Source organism: Equus caballus, chromosome 2 (assembly GCF_041296265.1).
Source record: "Equus caballus isolate H_3958 breed thoroughbred chromosome 2, TB-T2T, whole genome shotgun sequence".
Taxonomy (NCBI): domain Eukaryota; kingdom Metazoa; phylum Chordata; class Mammalia; order Perissodactyla; family Equidae; genus Equus; species Equus caballus.
Window position 1 is genome coordinate 34,230,010 of NC_091685.1, and position 25,383 is coordinate 34,255,392.

The 25,383-nt window shown below is 42.9% G+C and overlaps 1 protein-coding gene across 2 annotated transcripts in view; it reads right to left on the bottom strand.

Annotated features, from left to right (window-relative positions):
• Positions 1 to 21,013, bottom strand: part of OTUD3 (OTU deubiquitinase 3) — a 28,949-nt gene extending 7,936 nt beyond the window's left edge. The window contains exons 1-5 of one of the 2 annotated variants that reach the window (XM_001501720.6): positions 20,605 to 21,013; positions 13,540 to 13,688; positions 9,348 to 9,460; positions 6,634 to 6,756; positions 79 to 210 (exon numbers count right to left, since the gene is read on the bottom strand). In XM_001501720.6, the coding sequence (XP_001501770.4) occupies positions 79 to 210; positions 6,634 to 6,756; positions 9,348 to 9,460; positions 13,540 to 13,688; positions 20,605 to 20,819 (732 nt within the window). In that variant the 5' untranslated portion in view covers positions 20,820 to 21,013. The remainder of the gene's footprint in view (positions 1 to 78; positions 211 to 6,633; positions 6,757 to 9,347; positions 9,461 to 13,539; positions 13,689 to 20,604) is intronic. The other variant, XM_023635599.2, reaches the window with a different exon arrangement.
• Between the last annotated feature and the right edge of the window lie 4,370 nt (positions 21,014 to 25,383).

Sequence of the window (25,383 nt, forward strand, 5' to 3'; positions counted from 1 at the left end):
AGCTACAGAACCAGCAGGTAAGCTGGGCACAGCACCGCTCGTTACAAATCATTACCACTGCAGGACAGAAACACTAACTGAACATCCAGTTGCACTGCACACTTTCTGGACAGCATCTTCTACTTCATCTCTCAGGTCATCTTCAAAGTCCACTCCTTTTGTCTTGATCTTTTCTCTTTTATTTGATTCATCTTGATGAAGCATCTGAAACTAAAGGAATTATAAAAAGTAATAATCATGGAACTTGAGCAAACTATGTTTAGAATCCTCAACATAGGAAGATGCCCTAATCTCAAAAACATTCAAATATATGGGGAAAAGACTCTAAGAACAACCTTAAGGGAATAGCAATGACTAGGCTAAATTTGATCCAGACATTGAGATTCCAGGCCACAAGAGAAGTATTACAAAGAAAGGCCCAGAATACAATTCCATTTACAATTGCAACAAAAAGAATAAAATACCTAGGAATAAACCTAACCAAAGAGGTAAAGACCTATACACCAAAAACTATAAAACACTGTTGAAAGAAACAGAAGAAAAATATTCCATGCTCTTGGATTGGAAAAATTAACATAGTTAAAACGCCCATACTTCCTAAAACAATCTACAGGTTCAATGCAATCCCTATCAAAGTTCCAATGACATTTTTCACAGAAATAGAACAAAGAATCCTAAAATTTATATGGAATAACAAAAGACCACAAATAGCCACAGTAATCCTGAGAAAAAAGAACAAAGGTGGAGGTATCATACTCCCTGATTTCAAAATATACTACAAAACTATAGTAATCAAAATAGCATGGTACTGTCACAAAAACAGACACACAGATCAATGGTAGAGAATCGGGAGCCCAGAAATAAACCCAAACACCTATGGACAGCTAATTTTCAAGAAGGGAGCCAAGAGCACGCAATAGAGAAAGGAACGTCTCATCAATAAATGGTGTTAGGAAAACTGGAGAGCTACATGTGAAAGAATGAAAGTAGACCCTTATCTTACACCATACACAAAAATTAACTCAAAATGCATTAAAGATTTGAATGTAAGACCTGAAACCATGAAACTTCTAGAAGAAAACATAGTCAGTATGCTCTTCGACATCAGTCTTAGTAGCACATTTTCCACTACTGTGTCTGACCGGGCAAGGGAAATAGAAAAAATAAACAAATGGGGCTATATCAAACTAAAAAGGTTCCACACAGCAAAGGAAATCAACAAAACAAGACGACAACCTAACAATTGGGAGAAGATATCCGCAAACCATGTATCTGATAAGGGGTTAATATCTAAAATATATGAAGAACTCACACATTTCAACAACAAAAAAACTAACAACCCAATTAAAAAATGGGCAAAAGAGCTGAACAGACATTTCTCCAAAGAGTATATACAGGTAGCCAACAGGCAGAAGAAAGGATGTTCAACATTACTAATTACTGGGGAAATGAAAATCAAAACTACAATGAGATACCACCTCACACCCATCAGAATGGCTATAATTAACAAGACAGGAAATAACAAGTGTTGGAGAGGATGTGGAGAGAAGGGAACTCTCATACACTGCTGGTGGGAGTGCAAACTCGTGCAGTCACTATGGAAAACAGTACGGAGATTCCTCAAAAAATTAAGAATAGAACTACCATACAATCTAGCTATTCCACTGCTGGGTATTTATCCAAAGAACATGAATGCATAAAGATATATGCTCCCCCTATGTTCATCGCAGCATTACTCACAATAGCCAAGACTTGGAAGCAACCTAGGTGCCCATTAAGGGAAGAATGCATAAAGAAGATGTGGTGTGCATACACAATGGAATACTACTCAGCCATAAAAAAGGATGAAATCTGGCCATTTGTGACAATGTTGATGGACCTTGAGGATAATGTATTATCCTAAATGAGAAAGTCAAATACCATATGATCTCACGAATAAATAGAAGATAAGAGCAACAACAAACAAACACATAGAGACAGAGATTGGATTGGTGGTTACCATAGGGGAAGTGGGGAGGGAGGAAGGCGAAAGGGGTGATTAGGTACATGCGTGTGGTGATGGACTGTAATTAGTCTTTGGGTGGTGAACATGATGTAATCTACACAGAAATTGAAATATAATGATGCACATCCGAAATTTATATAATGTTATAAACCAATATTACTGCAATAAAAAAAAAGATTCCTTCTAGCTCTAATAAACATCCTGAGATTTTTTTAGTCACCAAAAAAGAAAAAAGAAAGAAAGTCCCAAGATACGGGATAAACTATTCAGCAAGAATGGCATTAGAACTCCTAGAGTTTCTAGATACCAAGATTTTGGGAGTGACTGCTAACTCGTGCAGCACACATCTGTCTCAACTGATTTCCAGAGCTGTGAGCTTAATGACAGCAGAGATCCTCTACACTAGCACCCGCCAAGCTTTTGCAGCAGGACAACTCGTCTTGAAGAAACATACATACGCTTCTCATCTGGTTCGCCAGGCTCCATTTGATCATCAGCAACCTTCCGTGCGAAGCTCCTGTGCCAATGGACAGGCACAGGTGAGCAGGACTCATCTAACCTCGTGTGCACACCACCACACTCACGGGAACCTGTCAATCCAAATTCTAAAACCACAAAGAGCAGCTCACTTGGCGTCCATGAGGCCTTTACAAGCCAAGCCTAAAGCAGAAAAGGTAAAATCATCCCTCCGGCTGCTCAGGTGCCTTCTCCCTCTGCTTCCTATTAACGCAGGGAGATGGTAAACGGGCAAGGACACTTCTATTTTTCGCATGTAAAAGTGTAAGTGGAATCCAGTAATGTGTAGTATATTCCTTAAAATGCTAATAAAAAGCAACCTATTATAAAATAATACCCTGACAATTTGGCAACGTGAACCAAGAGTCTTTGAAATTTATCCAAAGGAAATGTGTCAAGCATAGACAAGATTCATGTAAAAGTGCACATCACAGTGCTATCCAAGTGGTGAAGGACGGGGAACATCCTAAAGCTTCCAGAGTGTGGGGACCATTAAACAACCACAGTAAATCCGTAGAATGATGCTTCATTCCCATTAAAGTGAGGAACACAATAAAGATTTTCACTACTACTGTTATTATTTAACAAGGTTTTGGAGGTAACAGCTAATGCAATTAACCAAAAAGAAAAAAACGAAGTATAAAATTGAAAAGGTGGGGCCGGCCCCAGGGCCGAGTGGTTGGGTTTGCACACTCTGCTTCGGCGGCCTTCGGTGGCCCAGGGTTTCACCGGTTTAGATCCTGGGCACGGACATGGCACCGCTCATCAGGCCACACTGAGGCAGCGTCCCACATAGCACAACTAGAAGGACCCACAACTAAAATATACAACTATGTACTGGGGGGATTTGGGGAGAAAAAGCAGGGGAAAAAAAAAAAAGATTAGCAACAGTTGTTAGCTCAGGTGCCAATCTCTAAAAAAAAAAAATTGACAAGGAAGGAGAAAAGTTATCACTATTTGCAGATGATATAATTCTATACCCAAAAAACAGAGTGAACCAAAACACTACGACAAAGAAGAAGAATTCTGGCAAATCACGTATCTATAAGAATCTGGTATCCAGGATATACAAAAAACTCTTACAACTCAACAACAAAAGCACAAATACCCCAGTTAAAACATGGGCAAAGGACTTGAATAGACACCTCTCCAAAGATATACAAATGGCCAACAAGCACATGAAAAGATGCTCAACATCATTAGTCATTAGGGAAACGCAAATCAAAACCATGAGACACCACTTCGTACCTAGTAGGATGGCCATAATTTTAAAAGGGAAGAAAGAAAAACAGTATTGGTGAGGATGTGGAGAAAGCGGAATCCTCAACAGATTGCTGGTGGGAATGTAAAACACTGCGGCTACTGTGGAAAACAGTGTGGCAGCTCCTCAAACAGTTAAACAAATAACTACCATAGGAGCCAGCAACTCTATTCCTAGGTATATACCCGAAAGAGTGAAACAGGTACGCAAACAAATACTATACACAAATATTCACAGCAGCACTCTTCATAATAGCCAAAAGGTGGAAACAACCCAAATGCCCATCAACAGATGAATGATAAACGAAACGTGGGATATCCATACAATGGAATATTATTCAGCCTTAAAAGAGAACCAAGTACTCAGATATGCTGCAACACAAATGAACCTTGAAAACATTACGCTAAGTGAAAGCCAGACACAAAAGGCCACATACTGTATGATTCCATTTCTATAAAATGCCTAGAATAGGTCATTCCATACAGACAGAAAGTAGACTGGTCATGGCTGGAGGAGAAAGGAAAGGGGGAGTGAGTGCTTATTGGGCACGAGGTTTCCTTTTGGGACGATGAAAACGTTTTGGAACTGGATGGAAGAAGTGGCTGCACAGCTTTGGGTTCGGCAGTACTCAGGGCCACTGAATTGTACACTTTAAAACGGTTAATTTTATGTTATGTGAATTTTACCTCCATTAAAAAAAGAATTCTGTAGGATAGCTGGTACACACATAATTAACATTTTGTTAACAACTCTCATATATACAGCTAGATAACAAGCTGGGAAATGTAAAGGGAAAAGATCCTTTCCTCACAATAGGATCAAAAAACACAAACATCTAAGAATAAACTTAGCAAAAAATGGGAAAGACCTACATGAAGAAAACGCTCCTCCAGATCACCAAAAAAGTTGATTAGACAAATAAAAAAGCTTATCAGGTTCTTGGCTAGGAAGATTCAACATCATAAAGATGTCAATTTTTCCTTAAGTTAATCTATTAATTTAATGAGATCCCAATAAAAACAAATATCAACAGAACTTCTTTTTAACTAGACATTCTAACATTCATATATCAAACAAAAAAAGAATATACAGGAAAGTATAAAAAAAGTAATGAGTGAAAAATTCTACCAGATTTTAAAATAGACTCTTACTTAATTAACATAATGAACACATTAACACATGAACAGAGAAACCAGTGAAGCAAAATCAATGTCTAGAAATAGAACCACACGCATATGGGAATTTAGTGTATGAAAAAAGGCGGCATTTTGAATCAGTAGAGAAAAGCTGTATAATTAATAAATGTTTTGAATACAACTAGGTAACCACAAGGAAAAATACAGAGTTGGATCCAAACCCTCATACCTTTATATGAATATAAATTCCAAATAGAGACAAGATTTCATTTTCTTTAAAAAAAATGAAACCATAAAAGTGCTAAAATAAACGATGGGAGAATTCTTTCTAACCTCAAGAGTGGGAAAGGCCTTCCTAATTATGACCCCAAACCCCGAAGACGTAAGAAAGCTTGATAAATTTAACCACATAAAAATCTAAAATTCCTTCAGAGCACAGAATAAAAACACAAATAATAGGCTGTGAAAAAATATTTGCAACTCATACCACAGACAGAGGTTAATAATTTCCCTAATACATGGTCTCCTAAAAATCACTAAGAAAACTTAATAGAAAAAAAATAGGCAAAGAAAATGAATACAGCTCACAAAAAAGGAAATAAAAATAAGTCAAATAAAGTAACTAGTAAGAGAAATACAAATTAAAACTACGTTAACAATTTTTCCCCTAGCATCGAAAAAGATTAGAAAATCTGACAGCACACTGAAGGGGCAAAGGTGCAGGCAGTGACATATATTTTGAGTAGCGGTGTAGACTGGGAAAAACTCTCTAAAGAGCAGTTTGGCAACACCTGTCAAAATCATACAGGCAGTAAGGCCCTTCTAGGAACTGATGCCACAGGTACACTCACACGTGTGTGAAAAGACGCAGAGATACAGCAACACACGCTGTTTGTAAAAGCAAAACTTCGAAAGCCCCTAAAGGTCCCCAGAAGGGACTGGTCACACACAGCCTAATGCGTCCATACAACACAAGACCATGCAGCCATTTGAAGAGATGCGCGAAGTTCCTTCCGGACTGCTACAAATTAAACTCCACGACATGTTCAATCTGACAAGCACAGGGCAGAACAGCATGTGCAGGATGCTACGAGTGGGGGTAGGGAGAGTGTAAAACAGCAAAAGTGGAATACATGCACAAACGCACACATTTGCTTGCTATGTAAAATATCTCTAGGAGATTTTATGATATACTGATGACAATGGTCACGTCCAGGAAGGGAAACAAGGTTGGGAGAGTGACTTCACTTTATTTTTTTAAATTACAAAGAAAGCACATAATAATGCCAGAAAAGGCTTTTCAAATAACGTTACTTGATAAAAGCAGGAAACAAAGCTATATAAATACCAAAGCAATAACAAAAATTCTGTCCAGGTAGTTGACTTTGTGGACTTTTCATTTTCTTTACTTTTTCTATAGTTTCCAAACTTTAGATACAAAGCATGGAGTAATTTTAAAACAAAAAAGAAATTTAAAATTTCTATATAAATTATATTCATGTAATCATAGCTATCAGCTATTAGGGAAAGCAAAAGAATGACAAGAAATTTTATCCGTCACTCTCACCTGAGCTAAAAACAGTAAACAATCATGCCACAGATTCTTAAAGGCACCTTTCCATAAAACGTTACTAGTTTTCAGCTCCAGGGCATTTGGCACTTGCCCTGGTTCCTCCAGGGCTGAGAGCACAGAAGAAACCAGAGGCCACACTCACATCGGTCTGGAGATGTGCAGGTGCTTCTGAGTTGTCGTTGATCCTCCGCACACTGTCATAGTGCTCTCCATACCGATAGGCAATGTGTAACTCCCGCACGTTGCTTTTGTCTGTACCACGGATCTGCAGGCAAGAGAAGGAGAGATGCCAGCGAGGACTTGGACGGTGTCGACTTTGTCCAAGAAATGCCCAGGAAGCCCCGTCAACAGGCTCTACACAGACACAGACTGGGAATATGACTGGGGCGTGCCAGAGGGCTGGGCTGGAAGACAAGGTGTCTGAGAAGCAGCCGCTGCAACAAGAGCAGCGGTGCCGCACCCTGGGCACTGGGTCCTGTGTTCTTAGCTTCTGCATTAATTTGCAGGAAAAAATAAAGGAAAGGCGTTTTTTCTTTAAAAAAAAAACTGCTTAGGCAAGTTCTGAATTATCTCTCTCCCACCCATGTATGCACACTTCTTTGTGCTTACTAATATGTAATGATATGGAAATAAATCCATTTGAAAACACATATTCAAAAACGAGGGGCAGATTTACAGTGCAGTTTTATAACGAAAACTTAACATGAACTTAAATGAGCTTAAGCTTCAGGGGCGCTAGTACCTTTCAGCCCCTCAAACGCACAGGCCCCTTCCAAGAGGCAAAGCCCAGGGCCAGATGCAGGTTTGTTGGGCTTGAAACTCAAACAATCATGGAGCCCTCTTTGAGAAAAAGAATACAAAATTACCATTATAATATTGCTAGACTGCCTCCCAAGACCTCGAAAGGAGGCCATAAAAATGAGGGCCCTGACAGCTGTGCTCCACAGTAAACCTACCTCTGCTGTTAAAAGAAAACAGCATTCTCCATCAACCACCTACTGAGAAGCATGAACCACAAACTCAAAATCTTCCACTTTAATCAATTTCAAAACAAAATTATATGTAGTCTCGCAGTACTACTGCTTTTTACAACCCTGGAGGCATTACTCACAAGGCATTCTACGTGAACGGTGCCCCTGGAGCACAACCCTCCAGGAATGGGGCTCCACAGTCCTGCAACACAGCAGCCCTAAGCTCCAGCCTGCATCTACTCCCAAAAGACCACTACCTCCACGAAACACGAACGTAATTCCAAATCTGTCCCTTAGAAAGCCCGGGAACTATCTATCTATTTGTTAAAACCCCAAAACATCAGTACCTCCTTCTTGTTTTTATTGAAAGTCATAGGTGGTAAGATACAACTATTAATTTAAACAATATCTGTGGTCTAAAAACACAGCAAAAGTCAATGGAACAAACAGGAACCACACAGGTCTAGAAGTGAGAACCGTGTAAGTTTTCCCCAGGTAGAATATCTGGGTCTCAAAGTGCAGAGAGTCCGGTTTTGACATACAAAATAGAGATGGCATCACCACTTATCTCCCAGGAAGGGTACTGGAAAAGGAAACTAGCTTATTAGACTCTGAATGACAGAATCCCTAAAGCTCTTACATGTTTAAGTAATAATCATCTACACACACATTATGAATAGGAAAAAATAACTGGAACAACTGTCACCATATGGTTAACTGCGATGTTCATAGCAAGGGAGATTAGAGAGGACTTGCACTTTCTATGTTACACGTCTGTATTGTTCACAGAAGCATATATTCTATTTCTAACCAGGAAAAAAATGTAGGTTTCACTATCTCCACGTTGTGAGTATAAGCCTACTCATTATTCACAAAAACGCTCTTACCCATGACAGTAGCAACCAATGCAATTTCAATTCTCAAACTTTCTAAGATGCTTCATTGGGGTGAGGGGAGATGGGGAAGATCCAGGGGACAGTTCCATTACAAAGTAAATATGTTTAGGTTAAAAACATACTTTCAGTGTTTAGCTAACCATGAAAGAGAGTACTACAGAAAAGTATTTGAAAAAAAAAAATTTAACTATGCAGAATTATCTTCCACAACTACCTAGATAAATAATAAACTAAAAAAAAAGTTATCGATGGAGGAAAAGGCAGGCTATGATTACTAAGCTGGCATCGAGTATTTTCCTTCAAGAATGAGGTCAGTATGCTGCATATTCAAATGATTTTGATGACTTGTGGTAAAAAGTGAAAATTTAACGACAAAAATTTGGGACAGTGAAGGAGGTAACCACTATTCTTGGCTCAGTGACCACCGATAGAAAGAAAAAGCCTCACTAAAAATATGATAGCTCTCCCCAGCGTCACTGCACCCAATAACATGGCCCCACAGAACACCACGCACAGATATTGTTTCCCTCCTGCTCACTGTGCCCTGTAAGGGAAAATTCAACATGTTATAGTGAATTTGGTCTTTGTTTCCCTCCACCTAAAAAACACATATGAACACCAAGGGAACAGTGCATACTTCAAACTGGAATTGTATGCACTAATCTTTTAAATTCTCACTCAGATATTTTTACAGAATTACCTAAAATATTTCCAGATTAGGCTCTCTGCCTCCAAATTATCCAACTAACTGACTGTTGAATAATATTTCTGGCCCTTTAAAGGTTTCTGTATTATACTTCAGACTCCATTTGTACACAGTGCAGGGCTGAATTCCAAGCCCCCATAAGCTTCCGGTCTTTGGTTAGGCTTGTAGTCCTAGTTACTGTGTTAGAGTTCAATATCACAGGTCAAGCTCCATCATCTTAGGACATCCCCAAAGCTAGTTTACAAACAAGAGCTTGAGAGAAATTCTTGAATAAGTGACCTACCTGCCACAAAGGGGCGTTAAGTTGATGAATCACCACATTCAATTGATGATTTCTTGCAAAGGCGACAATTGCATCATTGCCAGCAAATGTACCAGACTTTGCCAAACTGGCCACTGCAAGGAAATGGAGAGAGAGTGAAATGAAGTCTTTACAATGGAAAAATCCAAATGCAAAAAGCAAATGCAAAAATTAGTATTTATTTTGTTCCAAATAATGAGAACTGAGGGCATACATTTGAAAAGTCCATTAGCTTTGTCAGAGTCTAGGAATTTAGCTGGTTGAACAGTACATAGACTGCTACTCAGAATTATTAATAAAGGATTAATAAATCCATCATTAATAAAGGATTCATTTATTTACTCCTTCAATAAATATTTACTGAATGCTTCCTATATGACTAACTCTATAAAAGACACTGGAAATGTAACAATAACCACAGTAATCATAATAGTGTGCATTAATGAACGCTTATGTGTCAAGCGCTGCTCTACTCACTTCTCACAGATTATCACTTTTAATCTTCAAAATAACATCTTGAAAGAGGTATTATGCACACCATCTTACAGATGAGTAAACCGAGGTACAGAGCAGTTTATAACTGTGCCCAAGGTCACAGAGCCAGTACACAGCAGAGCTGCGATTTCATCCCAGGCAACCTGGCTCCCAGAACGGCTCGTGGCCACTCCATTAGACTGCCAGTCAGTCTGCCCTCAAGGAGTTTACAACTGGTGGGGGACAAATGACAAGAAAACAGACACAAGTGCTGCAGGAAAGGAATGTGGAGTAAAGAATTTGGCCTTGCTCAAAGAGAGGTCTGGCCTTTGTCACTGCTCCTTGGAGATAATCTCAAAACTCTTGGAATTTCCCAAGTGACAGCAGTGTCTTTGTTATTCGTGGTGGGCCTCTCAGCCAGACCTGACAGTTCACGCTAATGAGGTGACTCCTGGTGGGTCTCTCTGGCCCTCTGCTGTCGGAAGGACCTAGGGGGCTGCAGGGCCAGAGACTGAGTTCAACCACTCAGGCGACCAATTCATAACATCTACATTATGAAGCCCCAATAAAAACTTCAGACACCGAAGTTCAGGTAAGCTTCCTTGTGTACTGTCTAACTCTTCCCAGACTCCACCTTTTCGTTTATTTTGATCTGTATCCTTTCCTTGTAATAAACTATAACTGTGAGCATAACAGCCTTCAGTGAGTTCTCTGAGTCCTTCTAGCAAATTAGCAAACCTGAGAGTGGCTTTGGGAAACCCCAAATTTACAGTTGGTGTAAGAAGTGAGGGAGTCTTGTGGAAGACTGGTGCCCTCCAACCTTACACTTTGGCTGACTCCAGGTCAGGAACATAAGGCAGTTTGGTAGAGGGGAGGGGAGGTAAGGTGTATCAGATAAACTTCTGAGCCGAAACAACTAAGCTGATTCCCAAAGGACAAGTAGGAACAGCCAGATAGAAGAGGAATAAATGACCTTCCAAGCAGAGGTGAGAGAGAGAGAGAGAAGGCCGAGCTTGTGGACTAAACAGTGCGGCAGGAACTCAGAATGCTGAGATGGCAGGGTGGGGGAGCAAGAAAACGTAGTGGGAAATGACCAGAGATGAGGATAGAGAAATAAGACAATCACAGATCACAAAGGGCTAGAGTTTGGACTTTATCCTGAGGTCAATGGGGAGCTGCCAACAGGTTTCAGATAGGGGAACAGCGTATTAGACGTGCGTTTACATTCACCACTCTGGCTGCAACATGGAAAACAAACTGAACGGGTCAAGAGGCAATGCGGTCAGTCCAAAGAATATGCAAGAAATCTAGGCAAACCGCCACAGAGGCCTGATTTTACAAGGTGGTAGCAGTGAAAGAAAAAATATTGAAGTAGAAGCAATGACACTAATGAATGCCTGGGTTTGAGGCAGCCTTAAGAACATTCAGCTTTCTGATCTGGATATCTGTATAGTTGGGGGGAAAGAGGTTGCTGATTCTCCAAAGCCACAGTCTAAAGGAAAAGAATAATCCTAAAAGACAGCCAGAAGCACGGGTAATCAGGTCCCGAAGAGTTAAGTGAGCCATTCATTTATTCATTCAACAAACATCATTGCCTACAATGTGCCAGGCATTGCTGTGTTGGGGAACAGCCATAGGCCCTGTGCTCAAGAATCTCAGTGTAACAAGGCAGACAGGGACTAAAAACACATAACTCTAAGAATGATAAATGTGGTAAGTCTAGCCTTCCACAGGCACACAAAGAGAATGTGCCGCCTTCTAGGATTCTTTTCACTTCTGCTATGGCAGTCAGCGCCACTTCTCCTTCTCTGATGCTCCACTTCTCACGTAGCACCAACCAACCATCAGGAGTGCACAGAGACGTTTCAAGAAAACACCTTCCCATTGTACCTCTAAAGTGACGAGCATACTGGCGAATGAAGGTCTGAGTTCCTTGTCCTGCCATACCCCCAGATCTACCACAAGACTGTCAGTGAAGATGTTCAAAGCGGAATTTCATGTCACCAACTAAAAACTTACTTCATCCAGAATCATATTTTAATGATTTACATAGCACTAAACTAGAAAACTTGCCTCATATACCCACATTTAATTTGTGAACTGCTGACCGTCTGGTAAACTGTGTCTATCCACTAGACAGAAAGTGATCCAGGAGGAGGGGCCATCAGAACTCAGGGACTCGTATAAAGTACTCACGGAGAGTTCTGCTGCTGTGTCTCTTCTGCTGCTGAGGCCTAATGAAGGAGTTCTTTCACAGTGAGGAATGAGGAAGGCTCTGGGATCACTGATAGATCCCCTGCCAAATGTCTTCCTCCTGCTGCCCCCTATTTTGCTCACAGCACAGCCACACAACGCATCATCACAGTTCAGTCAACGACAGACCGCATATACGACAGTGGTCCCATAAGATTAGTACCATACAGCCTAGGTGTGTGGTAGGCTATGCCATCTAGGTGTGTGTAAGTACCCTCTATGATGTTCACACAACAACAAAATCACCTAACAACACATTTCTCAGAACCTATCCCCATCGTTAAGTGACGCATGACTGTATAGCCACCTAGCCTTTCCCCGAACAGAAACTTCAGAATCACCTTTGTCTCCTCACTCTCCCCTCCTCCCCACCTTCAACGAGTCCTGTCAATTATGCTGCCAAACTGTGTCCCGGGCTGGACCCTATTCATTATCCCTAGTAGCTGCCTTGGTGGAGAACATCTCATTCTTTCATATGGCCAATGTGGAGAGCCTTCTAACTCGTCTCCCTTCTCAGTCTCTCTCCCCATCCGTTCTTGACAGTTTGCAGAGTTAGCTCTCTAAAACACAGGAAATAGTCTCTTTCCTGATAACAGACAGATAAGACTGTGAGCCCTGTGATGAAAATGTTATTGCAAAACATAAATGTATCAGCACCTAGCATAGTAGTTCCTCAGCAAATATTTGTCAATATTAAAGTTTAAAAGCTCATCTATATTTTCTTACTAGATTTGTGCCTATTAAGAAACTAATTAAAATCACTAACTGACTAGCCTCAAAGAAAACAGGTTGTGTTTGGGTTTTTGATGAGAAATTAAAATGACTCTATTGATCTGATTACAAAAGTAATACATGGTCATTTAAAATCAGAAAAATCTGCAGAAGATAATTTAAATACTCAAGGTCCCACTATCCCCAGATGGCTAATACTTATTAAGAGCTTATTTAACTTGTGTTACTTAATTTAATCTTCATTTAAAAACCCTGTGAAATATGTGCTCTTACTATTTCCCCTTTATAGAAGAAGTTTAAAGAGAATGAGTGGTTTCTGAAAAATAAGTGGAGCCAAGAATTAACCACCATAAAATGTTAGTATCATTCCAAAATTTCCCTACTGTGCTTCTGTGTGTGTCTACCTTTTAAATATAGGACCAGCCTATATACTCTATTTCATAGCCTGCTTTTCCTTCCACTAAATAAGAAGTCATGAATAGCTTTTCAGATCAATTAACATTATCAACTTTATTAAGGGCATACACATCTAAACCTATTGATTCCTAATTGCCTAGCATGCTGCCTATTACAGAGCAAGCAAATAAATATTGTTGAATAAATGAATGCCATAATTTGTGTAATCAAACCCCTGGCTGAGAGAGTGGGGGTTCTGATGGATTTAATTACCCAATGCATTCCTCCTGGAGGATCCAGTGTTCCACGGTGAACCTACCATGTTTCTCAAAAGGAATGTCATCTTCTACAAAGGGCTCAAAATCTTCCCGCTGCTGTATCATGTAGTCCACGGTCTCTTGTCGGTGCTTGAGATGATTTCGTGAGTGTCCCTCCAACTGATCACCAAGAGCTCTGAACAGGCAATTGCTATCAAAACAAAAATGTTGGTCAAGACCATTTAAAAGTGAACTTAGTTCATACAAAACAATGATGCTTCACGCTAGGCCCTCCACGGGAAATCTTTTATAGAGCAGACAGAAAGTCTGCACTTTTCCAGTCCAGAATTCTTCCCAGACACTTAGGGGAGAGCACTAGGGCAGATGTCCAAGCACATCACCTTCACGAGAGCAATAAACAAGGATCCTATTTCCCACTTACCAGCTGGCTGACTCAGAAAGTTATTAAACTTCCCTGGGCCTCAGCTGCCTCAACAAGTGAAGCTGTGACACGTTATCCACCGGAAGACAGGGTCCAGACCTTATAGGCCATTGCACACCTAAGGGCTATGATTCCCAGATCCCCTTCCAAAATGATAAATCCTATCTCCTGCCTCTTTTCTGAAACAAGTTTCACTATAGCTGCCCAGCTAACTAATCATTCATGTAACAAACAATACCCAAAAGAGAGCAATTTGTCAAGCTCCCAATACAAACAACTGAACTCGACATACAGTTTGAGTCCTAAGAACACAGTGGAGAATGCCATGAGAAGGAGGGCACTTGGACAACATGGAGTGACACTTGCAATGACACTTCCCCTCCTTGGCTCCTAACTTCTCACCCAGGGAACCACAATGCTATTTTTACTCCTGCCAAATGAAACACCATTTTTCGTTTTGTTTCTAAAATTAAATACTGGTAATAAAATTTAAGAGTTATCTTTACTTTCAAACCCCTCAAAAGCTTCTAAAAATCCAAACTATATCACAGACACAGAACCCAGATACACAGAGAACGAAACATACAAACACAGTCTGGTATCAGTATCCTTAAACCAAGGAAATATGCCATTCTGAAGGCAAACAGTAGCCCAGTTTCACAGCAAACTGTTTGCTCTTCCACATGAAAATCTGATACTCTAATTCCAAAATATAAACTCATCACTTCCAGAAAGACTTCAGACCTAAATGTGTAGGAGAAAGAGGTTTTTTGTTTTTCAACTGAGAAAAGTGAGTTTTCAACAGGAATTTATAGAGAGGCAGGAATCTCTCCAAACATACAAAGATTTACACTTTTTTTTTTTGCAGGGGCAAGGAAGAATTTAAAGATTAATTTTCTATAAACTAGAAACTAAGAAGCTTTGCCTCAATCTGGGGCAAGATTCTAGAAGGGATTGGAATATAGCAGTTCTATACACTAGACTGAGATGTCTGTTGCTAAAATCTAACAATGGCAGTCTTTTTTTCAACCACAGGAAAAAAAGTAAGCTAAAAGATAAAGCATTCTCAATTTTAAGCTTTTCTCTCAAACTTTTCTTAAGCCTTTTGCATCTGCCACCACTAGTCTATTCTTTAATCTAGTTTAAGGGGAGGTGTGGTTTAGCCCAAAATTATGTATTTAGTTATTTTACATTTACTATATCAAAACTCAGGGTGTTTTACAGAAAGTACCATGCTTTCTAAAAAACGTGTAGTAACACGGGCAAATGCTCTCTATACAAGCCAAAAACTGATAGAAAACTGGGTACATTGCATGAGCTCAACCATGTTCATCTGTGCAGTATATGCATACAGAGAGATACACAAATGTATGCAAAGAAAAAAAACTGAAACCAGCACTTAGACAGCTCTTAGAATGTGCCAGGGACTGTTCTAAACACTTCACATGTATTAAACATGTTTAGTTCTCACAACTCCGTGAGATAGGTACTATTACAATCCCTGTAAGGGAACTTGCCCAAGGTCACAAAACTAGTAGGTGGTGGACCCAGGATGCAAACCCAGGCACCAAAACTTTAGCCATAGTTATCTCTAGGGAGTGGAGTTAGGAGTAACTATTAAACCTACTCTAATATACTTTTCTATACTTACCAAACTTTCCTTGAGCTCACCAAAAATAAACAGTCAAAATGAAATATCAAGATAGACAAATCCCTTCCTCTTCTGACAGAGTTACAAGGTAGTGACAAAGGAAATGTGAACAAACAGCCGACCTGGGTTCCCGCAGGGAGCCCAGCAAGAGCACCCACGGAGAACAGAGCAACCATTGCCCAAAGGACCTCTAAGGGATCAGGCTATTTCCTGAGGCCACAGCCTCACCCATCACACTACAGCAGGGCTTCTCAATGCCCACACTGTGGACCTTTGGGGATAACTCTTTGTTGTCGGAGCCGTCCCGTGCACTACAGGATGTTCAGGAGCATCCTTGGCCTCTAGCCAAAAGATGCCAGTAGCACCACCACGACGTCCTTCCCTGCCAGTTGTGATAACCAAAATGTCTCCAGGCACTACCAAATGTCCCCTGGGGAGCAAATCATCCCTACTTAAGAACCACTGTGCTACAGGGATGTATATAAGGTCTTGCATTTGAGTTCACAAAAACAACACATTACATAAGCAGCATCTAAGGGTTTTCAGTGCCCGACCATTCAGTATGAGACAATATTACACACAGACATAACAAAATGAAAGGGCCCCCAGGCTGCAGTAACAGTAGTAAATGTGCAGGAAAAGGAGGGGGACATGTTTCGTTCTATTCTGAGATCACATCAGCTAAAGCACTGGGTACCATCCTGGTTACTGTACTTGAAGAGAGACGTGTTCAGAAGAGATGACGTGGTTTTAAAATGCATAACATGAAGAACATAAACAATAGTGACGTTTAGCCTAAAGGCGGCTCAGGGGGACACGACAGTTGCCTCCAACAATTTGTTATGGTGAAAGGCATGTTATACAACGAAACTAAAACTAAAACATGGGACCTACTGAGACAAAGATTTTGGCAAATAAAAGGAAATTTTATTTTAGCACTACAGACTGTACAGACTCAGGGTTTTGTAAATTTCTATTGGCCATCCTCAGGAATTGTCAACATCTGTGCTGTAAATTATAGTAGCCACTAGCCACGTGTGACTAGTGAGCACTTGAAATGTGGTTAATCCAAACTGAGGTGTGTTGTAAGTGTAAAATACTGGATTTTGAATAGTATTTTTAAAAATGTAAAATATCTCATTAAAAACTTTTATATTGATTATATACTCAAATGGTATTTTAGATAAAGTGGCTTAAAATATATATTAAAATTAGTTTCACCTGTTTCTTTATGGTTCCCTCACCACCGGAAAAACATTAAATTACGTATGTGGCTCCCATTTTATTTCTATTGGACAGCGCTGGTCTAGATCACTAATTCTCAAGCATAAGCCCTGACTAGCATCACCTGAGAACTTGTTCACATTGAACATTTTGGGGCCACCCCAGGCCTGATGAATCAGACACCCTGGCGTTGGAGCCCAGCAATCTACTCCCTCCAGGTGGTTCCGTTACATGCTCAAGTTTGAGAAACACTAGTTGAGAACCTAGACTCGAAATCAGTGGTTTGCAATTATGGGTGCACATTAGAATCACCTGTGAACCTTTTACAACATGGTCAATAACCAGGCCCGGCTGCCTGGGGTTCTGGTGCTAGCTGATCTAGGAGAGAGCCTAGGCACTGTACTTCTTTCCAAGTTCCCCAACGACTCTGTCGTGCCCTCAGCGTTGAAAACTACTGAGCTAGACACAAAACATGAGGCTGCCGTACCGCTGATGCAGGTAACTAATGGATAATTTGATAAGACAATGTATGAATGCCCTTCCATCGCTAAGATCCTATGACCACAAACACAAAATTAAAAAATAAAACAACTTTTTTAGAGAAAAATGGCTAAAATTAAGCATTCTTTAATGTTTTAATTTTAGAACACTACTAATTAGTAATGTAATTTAGGGCTACATTTAGCAAGATACAACTAAATACAGTTCAGAGATGCTAATATTGTATTGCCTAATCCTATTAGCGATTCTTTTCACCCTATAGCCAATCATGTTTTTAAGGACAATATCAAGGGTAAAACATCTTTCTTGTTTTGAAATTGAATCCAATTTATGTGGGTCCACCCTCCAGACAACACGACAAATATGAAGGCGACCCATGACGCATCACAAAACCCCATAGTAGCTCCCTGATTAATCTATGCTAAACTGACCCATTCATGGAAAGGCTACATTAGAGGATACCAGCTAATTTATCCCCAAGCACCCGGAGGTTCCAGAATGCTACAAGAACCCATCCTGCCAACAAGGAATACGCCTATACAGCAAGATGCTCTCTCAGGCTACTCAATATTGTAATCAGACCAGAATGGAAAGACAGAAGAGCGGAGACTGTCAACAATTCTTTTATACTACCATAACTTTATTAGATTCCACCAAGAGTACTCAATAAATATTAATAAAAGAATCTGCTGATACCTGCCAACTGATCACATACACAGGAAACACCATCCACTGCAGTGATGACTCCCATCATCACCATATCCAAAAGCGCCACGATAGTAAAGAGGGCTGAACCCCGTCCATCTCCTGGTACCCACGGCAAGACCTCGTGAACAGGAGGTTAGCTTCGTGGAGCTCGTACAAGAGGAATTACCATTGTCGTTTTATCTAACATTGTCCAAAGAATGGAGACCTCAGGAGTGAGAGACATGAGCATTCCAGTCAACGGGGCCCCTGACCTCTACCCTTCTACTCTATACTCCTGTCATCCTAAACAACCTGTAGATCTCTCAAAAAACAACGTGCTCCTGTGTCTTTCCACATACTACTCCTCAGCCTAGACGGTCCTCTTGGCATATTCCCACTGCGCCTTCATGACCCGGTCTGAGTAAGACCTCCTCTGAGGGGCATCAGCACAGCGCACGTTCCCATGAGTATCTGCTGAACGGAGAAGAAGGCCGCCCTGACCACTTCAGGAGAGTCAGCCACTTCCTTCTCAACAGCACCACTATAATCAGGCACCGTGAAGAATTCATCAAACTGTACTTTAATTATCTATATAATCCATTCTTAGAGTGTGGCCCAGTTTGGGGGAGGCATGTCTCTGAGACCCTTTCAGGGCATCTGTGAGCTCAAAACTAAGATGTTTGTTCTTTCTCACTCATTCTCTCACAAGTGTCCAGTGGAGTCTTCCAGAAGCTACCTGATACCTGAGGTTATCGCTCTGAGAGCTAATGGAACGTGTGTGCATTTTCTTGTGTTTTAAATCTTTCTGTTTTACTTTCTAATACAGTAAACACTGGTAGCTATAACCTACATAAACAAAAGGTCTTTGGAGTCCTCAGTAATTTCTGAGAGCGTAAAGACTCCTAAGACCAGTGTCTGAGCCCCGCTGTTGTATGTCTCTCTCACTAGGCTACGAAGTCTGTAAGCATCTTAGTCATCAGTGAGCTCCCGGCACCTTGCTCAACCAACCAGCGTTTGCTGAACAACTGAAGAAGCATGCTGTCTTTGAGGGGAGAACACAGGTAGTACCCTGAAAGCTTCCCACAGCATTAGGAACGCTCCCTCAAGATTTTACAACTGCTTGTGCTGCGATTCCTGCCCGTAAGGAACGTCCCGTTGAGTCCTGCAGCTTCCCGGACCCCCCGACGTTGACAATACCATGCCCGGTAGAGCAGACACATGCAATCCCATCATTTGCAGGGACAACCCCACCTTAATCTCACTGTAAAGTGTCCAACTGGTATTCTGATTTATACAGCAGCTTCTTGTGCTTGTGAGTTTGATTAGGATCAGTGAGGCCCTGAATAGTTAATAAACTATATTTGACGAAATCAAGGCACTAAAGCAAGACCCAGCAAAGCAAGCCTTTAACTGGAGTGACTCCACTAAGAAAATGTCCCTGTGAGAAGCCCTCCTAAGGGTCTAATTGGCGTCCCTCTGTGATATTTTTGTCATTCATTCATTCAACAAAAATGGACTGAATGCCTTCAACGTACCAGGCACTGTACTAGGTGGTGGTGAATAAAATGCAATCGTGCTCTAAATCCAATGCGCCTGGGGCATTGGGCAAATATATGTAGGAAAGGTGGGAAAGGTAAATTAGGGCCACTTCACAAAGTCTTCATTGATAAGCTACGATGTAATGTGAAATTACAGAAAACACTTTTTCCTCCCTCTTTTCCAAGCTTAATAGCTAAGGCAACTCCGTATGGTCCTTAGCTTCATCTTATTCCTCCCTCCACCCTATCTGAGCCCTCAATGGAAGGGAGGAACAGCAGCCAGGCAGTTATTACTTCTGCCTCCTCCGGAGTGACATCCCAGCCACCAGATGCCCTCTGACCCACCCCGCAATGGGGATGCTAACCGTTCTCTGCCCCCGCCCTACCTTTTCCTTCTTCCCTGCGTCCACCTGCATCCACATCACCTTTCCTGAGGCCATTTTTCCTTCCCTTCCCCCATCCTCTCCCTCCCACCCCATTTCTTTATCTCGTGTTCCCTAAAAAAGCTGAACCTGGATTCCAGTCTAAGCCCCAAGCAAGCTTGGGTAAGCACCCTTACTTGCAAAAGAGAAAACTGAGGCCCAGGTAAGTAAGGATGAGAGAAGCTGGCTGCAGCTCGGTAAACAACAGGCCCTCACGGCCCCAACATCCCAAGTGTAAAAGGAGGGCTGGACCCAGCAGGAAGGAGGCAGAGCTCGGTCCCCGGCGGGGCCTCCGCCTCTGTCTACTCGTGTGATGGTCGTTCGGACTGCTCTACGTGCGTCCTGTTCTTGGAAGGGCTGGCCCCATCCCGTCCCTTCGGGGCTCGGCTCAAGCGTCACCTTGCGGAGAGGCCTCCCTGGGCACCCGTCTAAAGGACACCAGCTCCAGCATCCTATCTGTGGACCACTGGCCAGTCCCGAGCGGCCTCTGCCAGCATCAGGGCAATGGGGATACTCGGGCGTCCAGAGTGGGGGCTCGCCGCCTCGCCCGCCGCCGGAGCCCTGCACCGGGCAGCGGCCGGAATGAATGGGGACGCGAGCGGGCGACGGTCCCCGGCCCGGCGCGCCCCCGGCGCAGCCCCCGCGCTCCCGGCCCGCCTCACCCGTCCCCCGGCACCTCCCGCAGCTTCAGCCCCAGGGCCTGCAGCTGGTTGGCGAAGCTGACGAACTCCTCCTCGCAGCCGCCGCCGGGCTCCGGCCGGTTCCGCCGCTCCTTGGCCAGGGCCCGGCGCGCCGCCCGCTCGTCCCGCTTGCGCTCGGCCTCGGCTTTCCGGCTGCCGCTGCCCGGCCGGCTCTTGGCCGCCTGCTTTCGGGACATGGCCGCGGCCCCACGGCCCGCAGCGGCAACACGGAACCCCGCAGGACCGCCGGGCGGCCGCCTCGCACGCCGAGAAGGCGAAGCCGCGCGGGCGACGGAGCCCGGCGACGGCGAGGTGACCACCGCGCCTGCGCCGGAGCCGGGCACCCCGCTCACGTGACGGGACCCCGGCCCCACCCCCTTCTCCCCCGGCACGGGCTGGGGGGTGGGGGGGGTAGGCACCATAGAGAGCTCACCTGCGGGAGCTAGAGAGGCACCCATCTTCGTTTGTTCCGGTCCGCCACCTAGCGGTGGGTGGTACCCAAAGTGAGGAGCCGGCGAGACGAGAGAAACAGCAGAAAAAGATAAAGGAGGGAAACGGAGAGTGATAGGAAAGTGGGAGAGGGGAGCAGCGGCAAGAGTGAGGAAACAAAGGAAACAGCATTTTAGCTCTAGTTGTGAGCCTACAGTTGGAATAGGCGCTTTCACGTCGCTCGTTCTTGTTTAATTATGCCAAATTACGGGAAGTTGAATCTGAGAGGTTAAGTAATTTTAAGAAGATCACACAGCTCAGAAGCAAAGTTTTTCCCTGGTTCCAAAGCCCTTACACCTTGTTTAATCCTGCTCTGCTTTACCTCTCTCCCAACCCGCGTAACTCGGGGGAGAGGTAGCCTTTGTCCAAAACTTCTGGCTCCTCTGGTCATCTTGAGTCTACCCTAGGGTGACCAACCTAGGTTTGCCTGGACTTCGAGTTTTCTGGGATACAGGACTTTCAGTGTGAAAACTGAGTGAGTCCCAGGCAAGCCAGGATAGTTGGTCACTGTAATCCATACCCCGCTACTCTGGTACCTGCCTGGTCAGTAATCCCCTCTCTCCTACAATAACCCCCTTGTTAAAAGGCAAACTGAGGCACAGTAACATTTTCAGGAGTTTATTTGAGCCTACATCGATTGGAACCAGGCAGTGCCAAGCCAGACGTGGCTAGGAGCAGTGCACCAACAGGAGCTGGGGTAGAGGTTTTCAAAGAGAAGACAGAAGCAAAGCAAGGAAATGATTTGATTGGCTATAGCTTAAGCAGTTGCCTTATTTGGAAAACCTAGTTGTTTGTGATTGGTTGTTATTAGACTTCATCTTCTCAGATTCGAGTGCGTTGACTCTGGCTCAGGTTTGGTTCGCTTACCTAGGCTACAAGGCATCAGAGCCCCCCAGTCTGATGGCCTCGTCGCTTAGTTACCTCAACACCCTCTTCTCCCGCATCCTGGCTCCTCTTTCTTAACCCTCTCTCTTCCCGTGGTGATGCCACTGGCTTCTCCTCCTCTTGGCCCTCTAAGCAATCTCTTTCACCATCCCTGCGAATGTGCCTAATGTTTCTGCCCTTGTTGATTTATTGTCTCGCTCTCCCTACAAGTTCCCCTTTGGTAATAGTCTCTACTTCCTCAGTTTCAACCAGCATCTGTATTTATCTTCCATATGTAACTCTCATTTCAGGCCCTGTGCTAGGTGCGAGGTGTTCCAGTGAACCAAAGAGACGTGGCAGTTGTCCTCAGAAACCCGAGTCCAGTGGGACCTATAGGCAAGGACACGGAAATGACAATGCTGGATGACAATGCTGGATGACAAGCACTCCTGGGGGGGGGAGGTACAGGGTGCTGTGAGGGGAATTGCAAAAAGGCCTCCCAGGAGAGCTGAGTTCTAAGCTGAAGCTTGAAGGGCGAGTAGGACTTGGCCAGACGAAGAAAGTTCAGAGAGAGGCTTGTGTATCCAACACCAGAGCGTGGTTTTGAGGAACGGAAGGAAGTGCAGTCTGACAGGAGCACAGGGCTTGAGCCATGAGGCAGGAAGTGGGAGGAAGGCCCAGCTCTCGCCCAATCTCTTAGGCCATATGAAGGGTTCTAGCCCAAGTCCTTAGAGCCACGCAGAGCCATTGAAGGGTTTTAATTAGGGGACCGACATGATGAGGCTTATGTTTAGAAATATGTCTTTGGTTATAGTGAGGAGAATAGGTTGAAGAGGTAGGAAGCTGCTGCAGATGTCCCAAGACAGATGATGGTGTTGGTGATGCTGCATCTGAGATGGAAGGGAAGAGAAGCAGATTGGAAAGATAGATTCACGTGCTAGTAAAAGTTCATGAAATGGGGGGACAGCCCAGAGGTGTAGTGGTTAAGTTGACACACTCTGCTTTGGTGGCCTGGGGCTTGTGGGTTCAGATCCCAGGCGTGGACCTGCACACCGCTCATCAAGCCTTGCTGTGCCGGCATCCCACATACAAAATAGAGGAAGATTGGCACGGCTGTTAGCTCAGTGGCAATCTTCCTCACCAAAAAAAAAAGTTCATGAAATGGAATTGGACTGAGTTGTTGTGGAATGTAGTTCCTCAAGTTCTTGCCCTGCAGATCCTTCTTTCATTCGCGGAAAGAAAGAGCATGAATTGTGCCCGGCCCTGACTTTTCTTGCACAGACATCCCAAGGCCTGCTGTGGCCCCTCTGCTTGTATTTGGTAAATTTGGAGGCAGTGTTAGGAATGGAGAACCCCCTGGACAGGATGGAGAGACCCAGATTCCGGTCCAGGTCTATCACTGACTGACTCCGTGATCTTGAGTGAGTTGCTTAACCTCCCTAGTCTCCCTTTCCTCATCTGTAAAATGGGAAGAACAACAGTGAAGACCAAATGAAATAATAGTGGTAATAATGACAAATTTTTATGGTGTTTACTGTGTGAAAGGCACTATTCTAATTGCTTTATAAATACCATCTGATTTAATCATTACAACGACCCAATGAAATATGTACTACTTTTAATCTCTACTTTAGAGATGAGAAAACTGAGGCATAGAGAAGTTAAGCAATTTGCCCAAAGTCACGCAGCTAGTAAGTGGCGGAGCCAGGATTTGAAGCCAGGCCATCTGGCTCTAGAGTACATGCTCTTAACTACTATATGATGCTACACGTATGACTTTTCATAAACTGCAAAGAACTCTACATCATACATGAATTTATTTCATCGTTAACTCTCTTACACATCCCACATTTGTTGCTGATAGAGTCTTTCCACCATCTCTGTTGTCACATGTCACTGTTGTCTGATTTTCTCTGCATTAAAGCAGATCACAAAGATTTAGAGCCAGAGAAGCCAGGGTTTCCATCCTGGTTTCCCCTTAGATGAGCTCTTTCACTTCTGAACCTTGCTTTCTATTCTGTAAAATGACAACGATAATGTAAGAATGAGAGGGAGTTGTAAAGTTTCAATAAAAATGTGAAGCCCCAGGCCCGCAGTAAGTACCAGCTTAATGAAGTTGTTTGAATCATTCTTCTGATTGTGGAAAGCTGGTGAGCTCAGGAGCAAAGACTTGACATTGCAAACTTCAGAAGCCAGGGAAGAAAGGTTTGTCACCCCAAAACGTGTGGAAATATTGACATAAATGCAAACACTTGCCTTTCTTGTAAAAATCTTTGCTTGCATAAGCCCTTGGCTGGTCAGCCCATGCCTAGAATTTTGGATGAGCTAGTTTCTCTTCTCACAGCAGAGGCCTGTGTTAAACAATGTCTCCTTTTGAGTGCAAATCAGTACCACTTATAAATTATATCTAATGGCCAAAGGGAAGGAGTACTTGTGAATTCAATGGATGTTCTTAAATTAAATGGATGTCAACTTCACCAGAGTTAATTAAAAGAATCATCAAACCTCATTGGGTGGCATGTAGCACAAATTAGTAAAACAGTGTGACTAGTAGAATTTTAGTGAAGAAATGCAGCTTTAGGTCCTGTAAGAACACACCATCAAGGGAGTGGGGAAATGAGAGCTCCGCACGCTGCTGTTGGGAGGTCAACTAGTCTGGCAGTTGGGCGGTCTGTGGTATCATCCTAAAAGGCCGACGACCCAGAAATGCCACATCTCATCATCTCTCCTAAGACATATCTTGCACACATGCACTAGGAGGTATGTCCAAGGGTGTCTAAGGCATAATGGTGTGTAAAGGCAAATAATTAGGAACAATGCAAATATCCGTCAATAGGAAAATGGCTTCTTAAATTATGAAACAGCCACTTATTAAATACTACATAGTTTAAAAAGATGAGGTGGAGGGGAAATGAGGTAATCTAGATGAACTCACGTGGACAGCTCTCCTGGACGTGAGGTTGAATGAAAAAATACGTGGCAGAGTGATGCATTCCATGTAGCCTTTATGTGAAACAGACCAACAACAACAGAAAACGAAACAGAAGAGCTATAGGGGCTGGCCCGGTGGCATAGTGGTTAAGTTCGCACACTCCACTTTGGTGGCCGGGGGTTCATGGGTTTGGATCCCAGGCGTGGACCTACACACTGCTCATCAAGCCATGCTGTGGCGGCAGCCCACAGAAAATAGAGGAAGATTGGCACAGATGTTAGCTCAATGTCAATCTTCCTCACCAAAAAAAAAGAACTGCATGTTTTCTGGAGGTATATATGTATACTTAAATATGTAGAATATGGTCTGGAAAGATAAATACCAAATTGATAAGAGTGAGGAGAGAAAAAAAGAGTAAAAGTGACCTTATCTTTATATGTACTTTTTTTAATGAGGGCAATGTAATTGTGTATTAT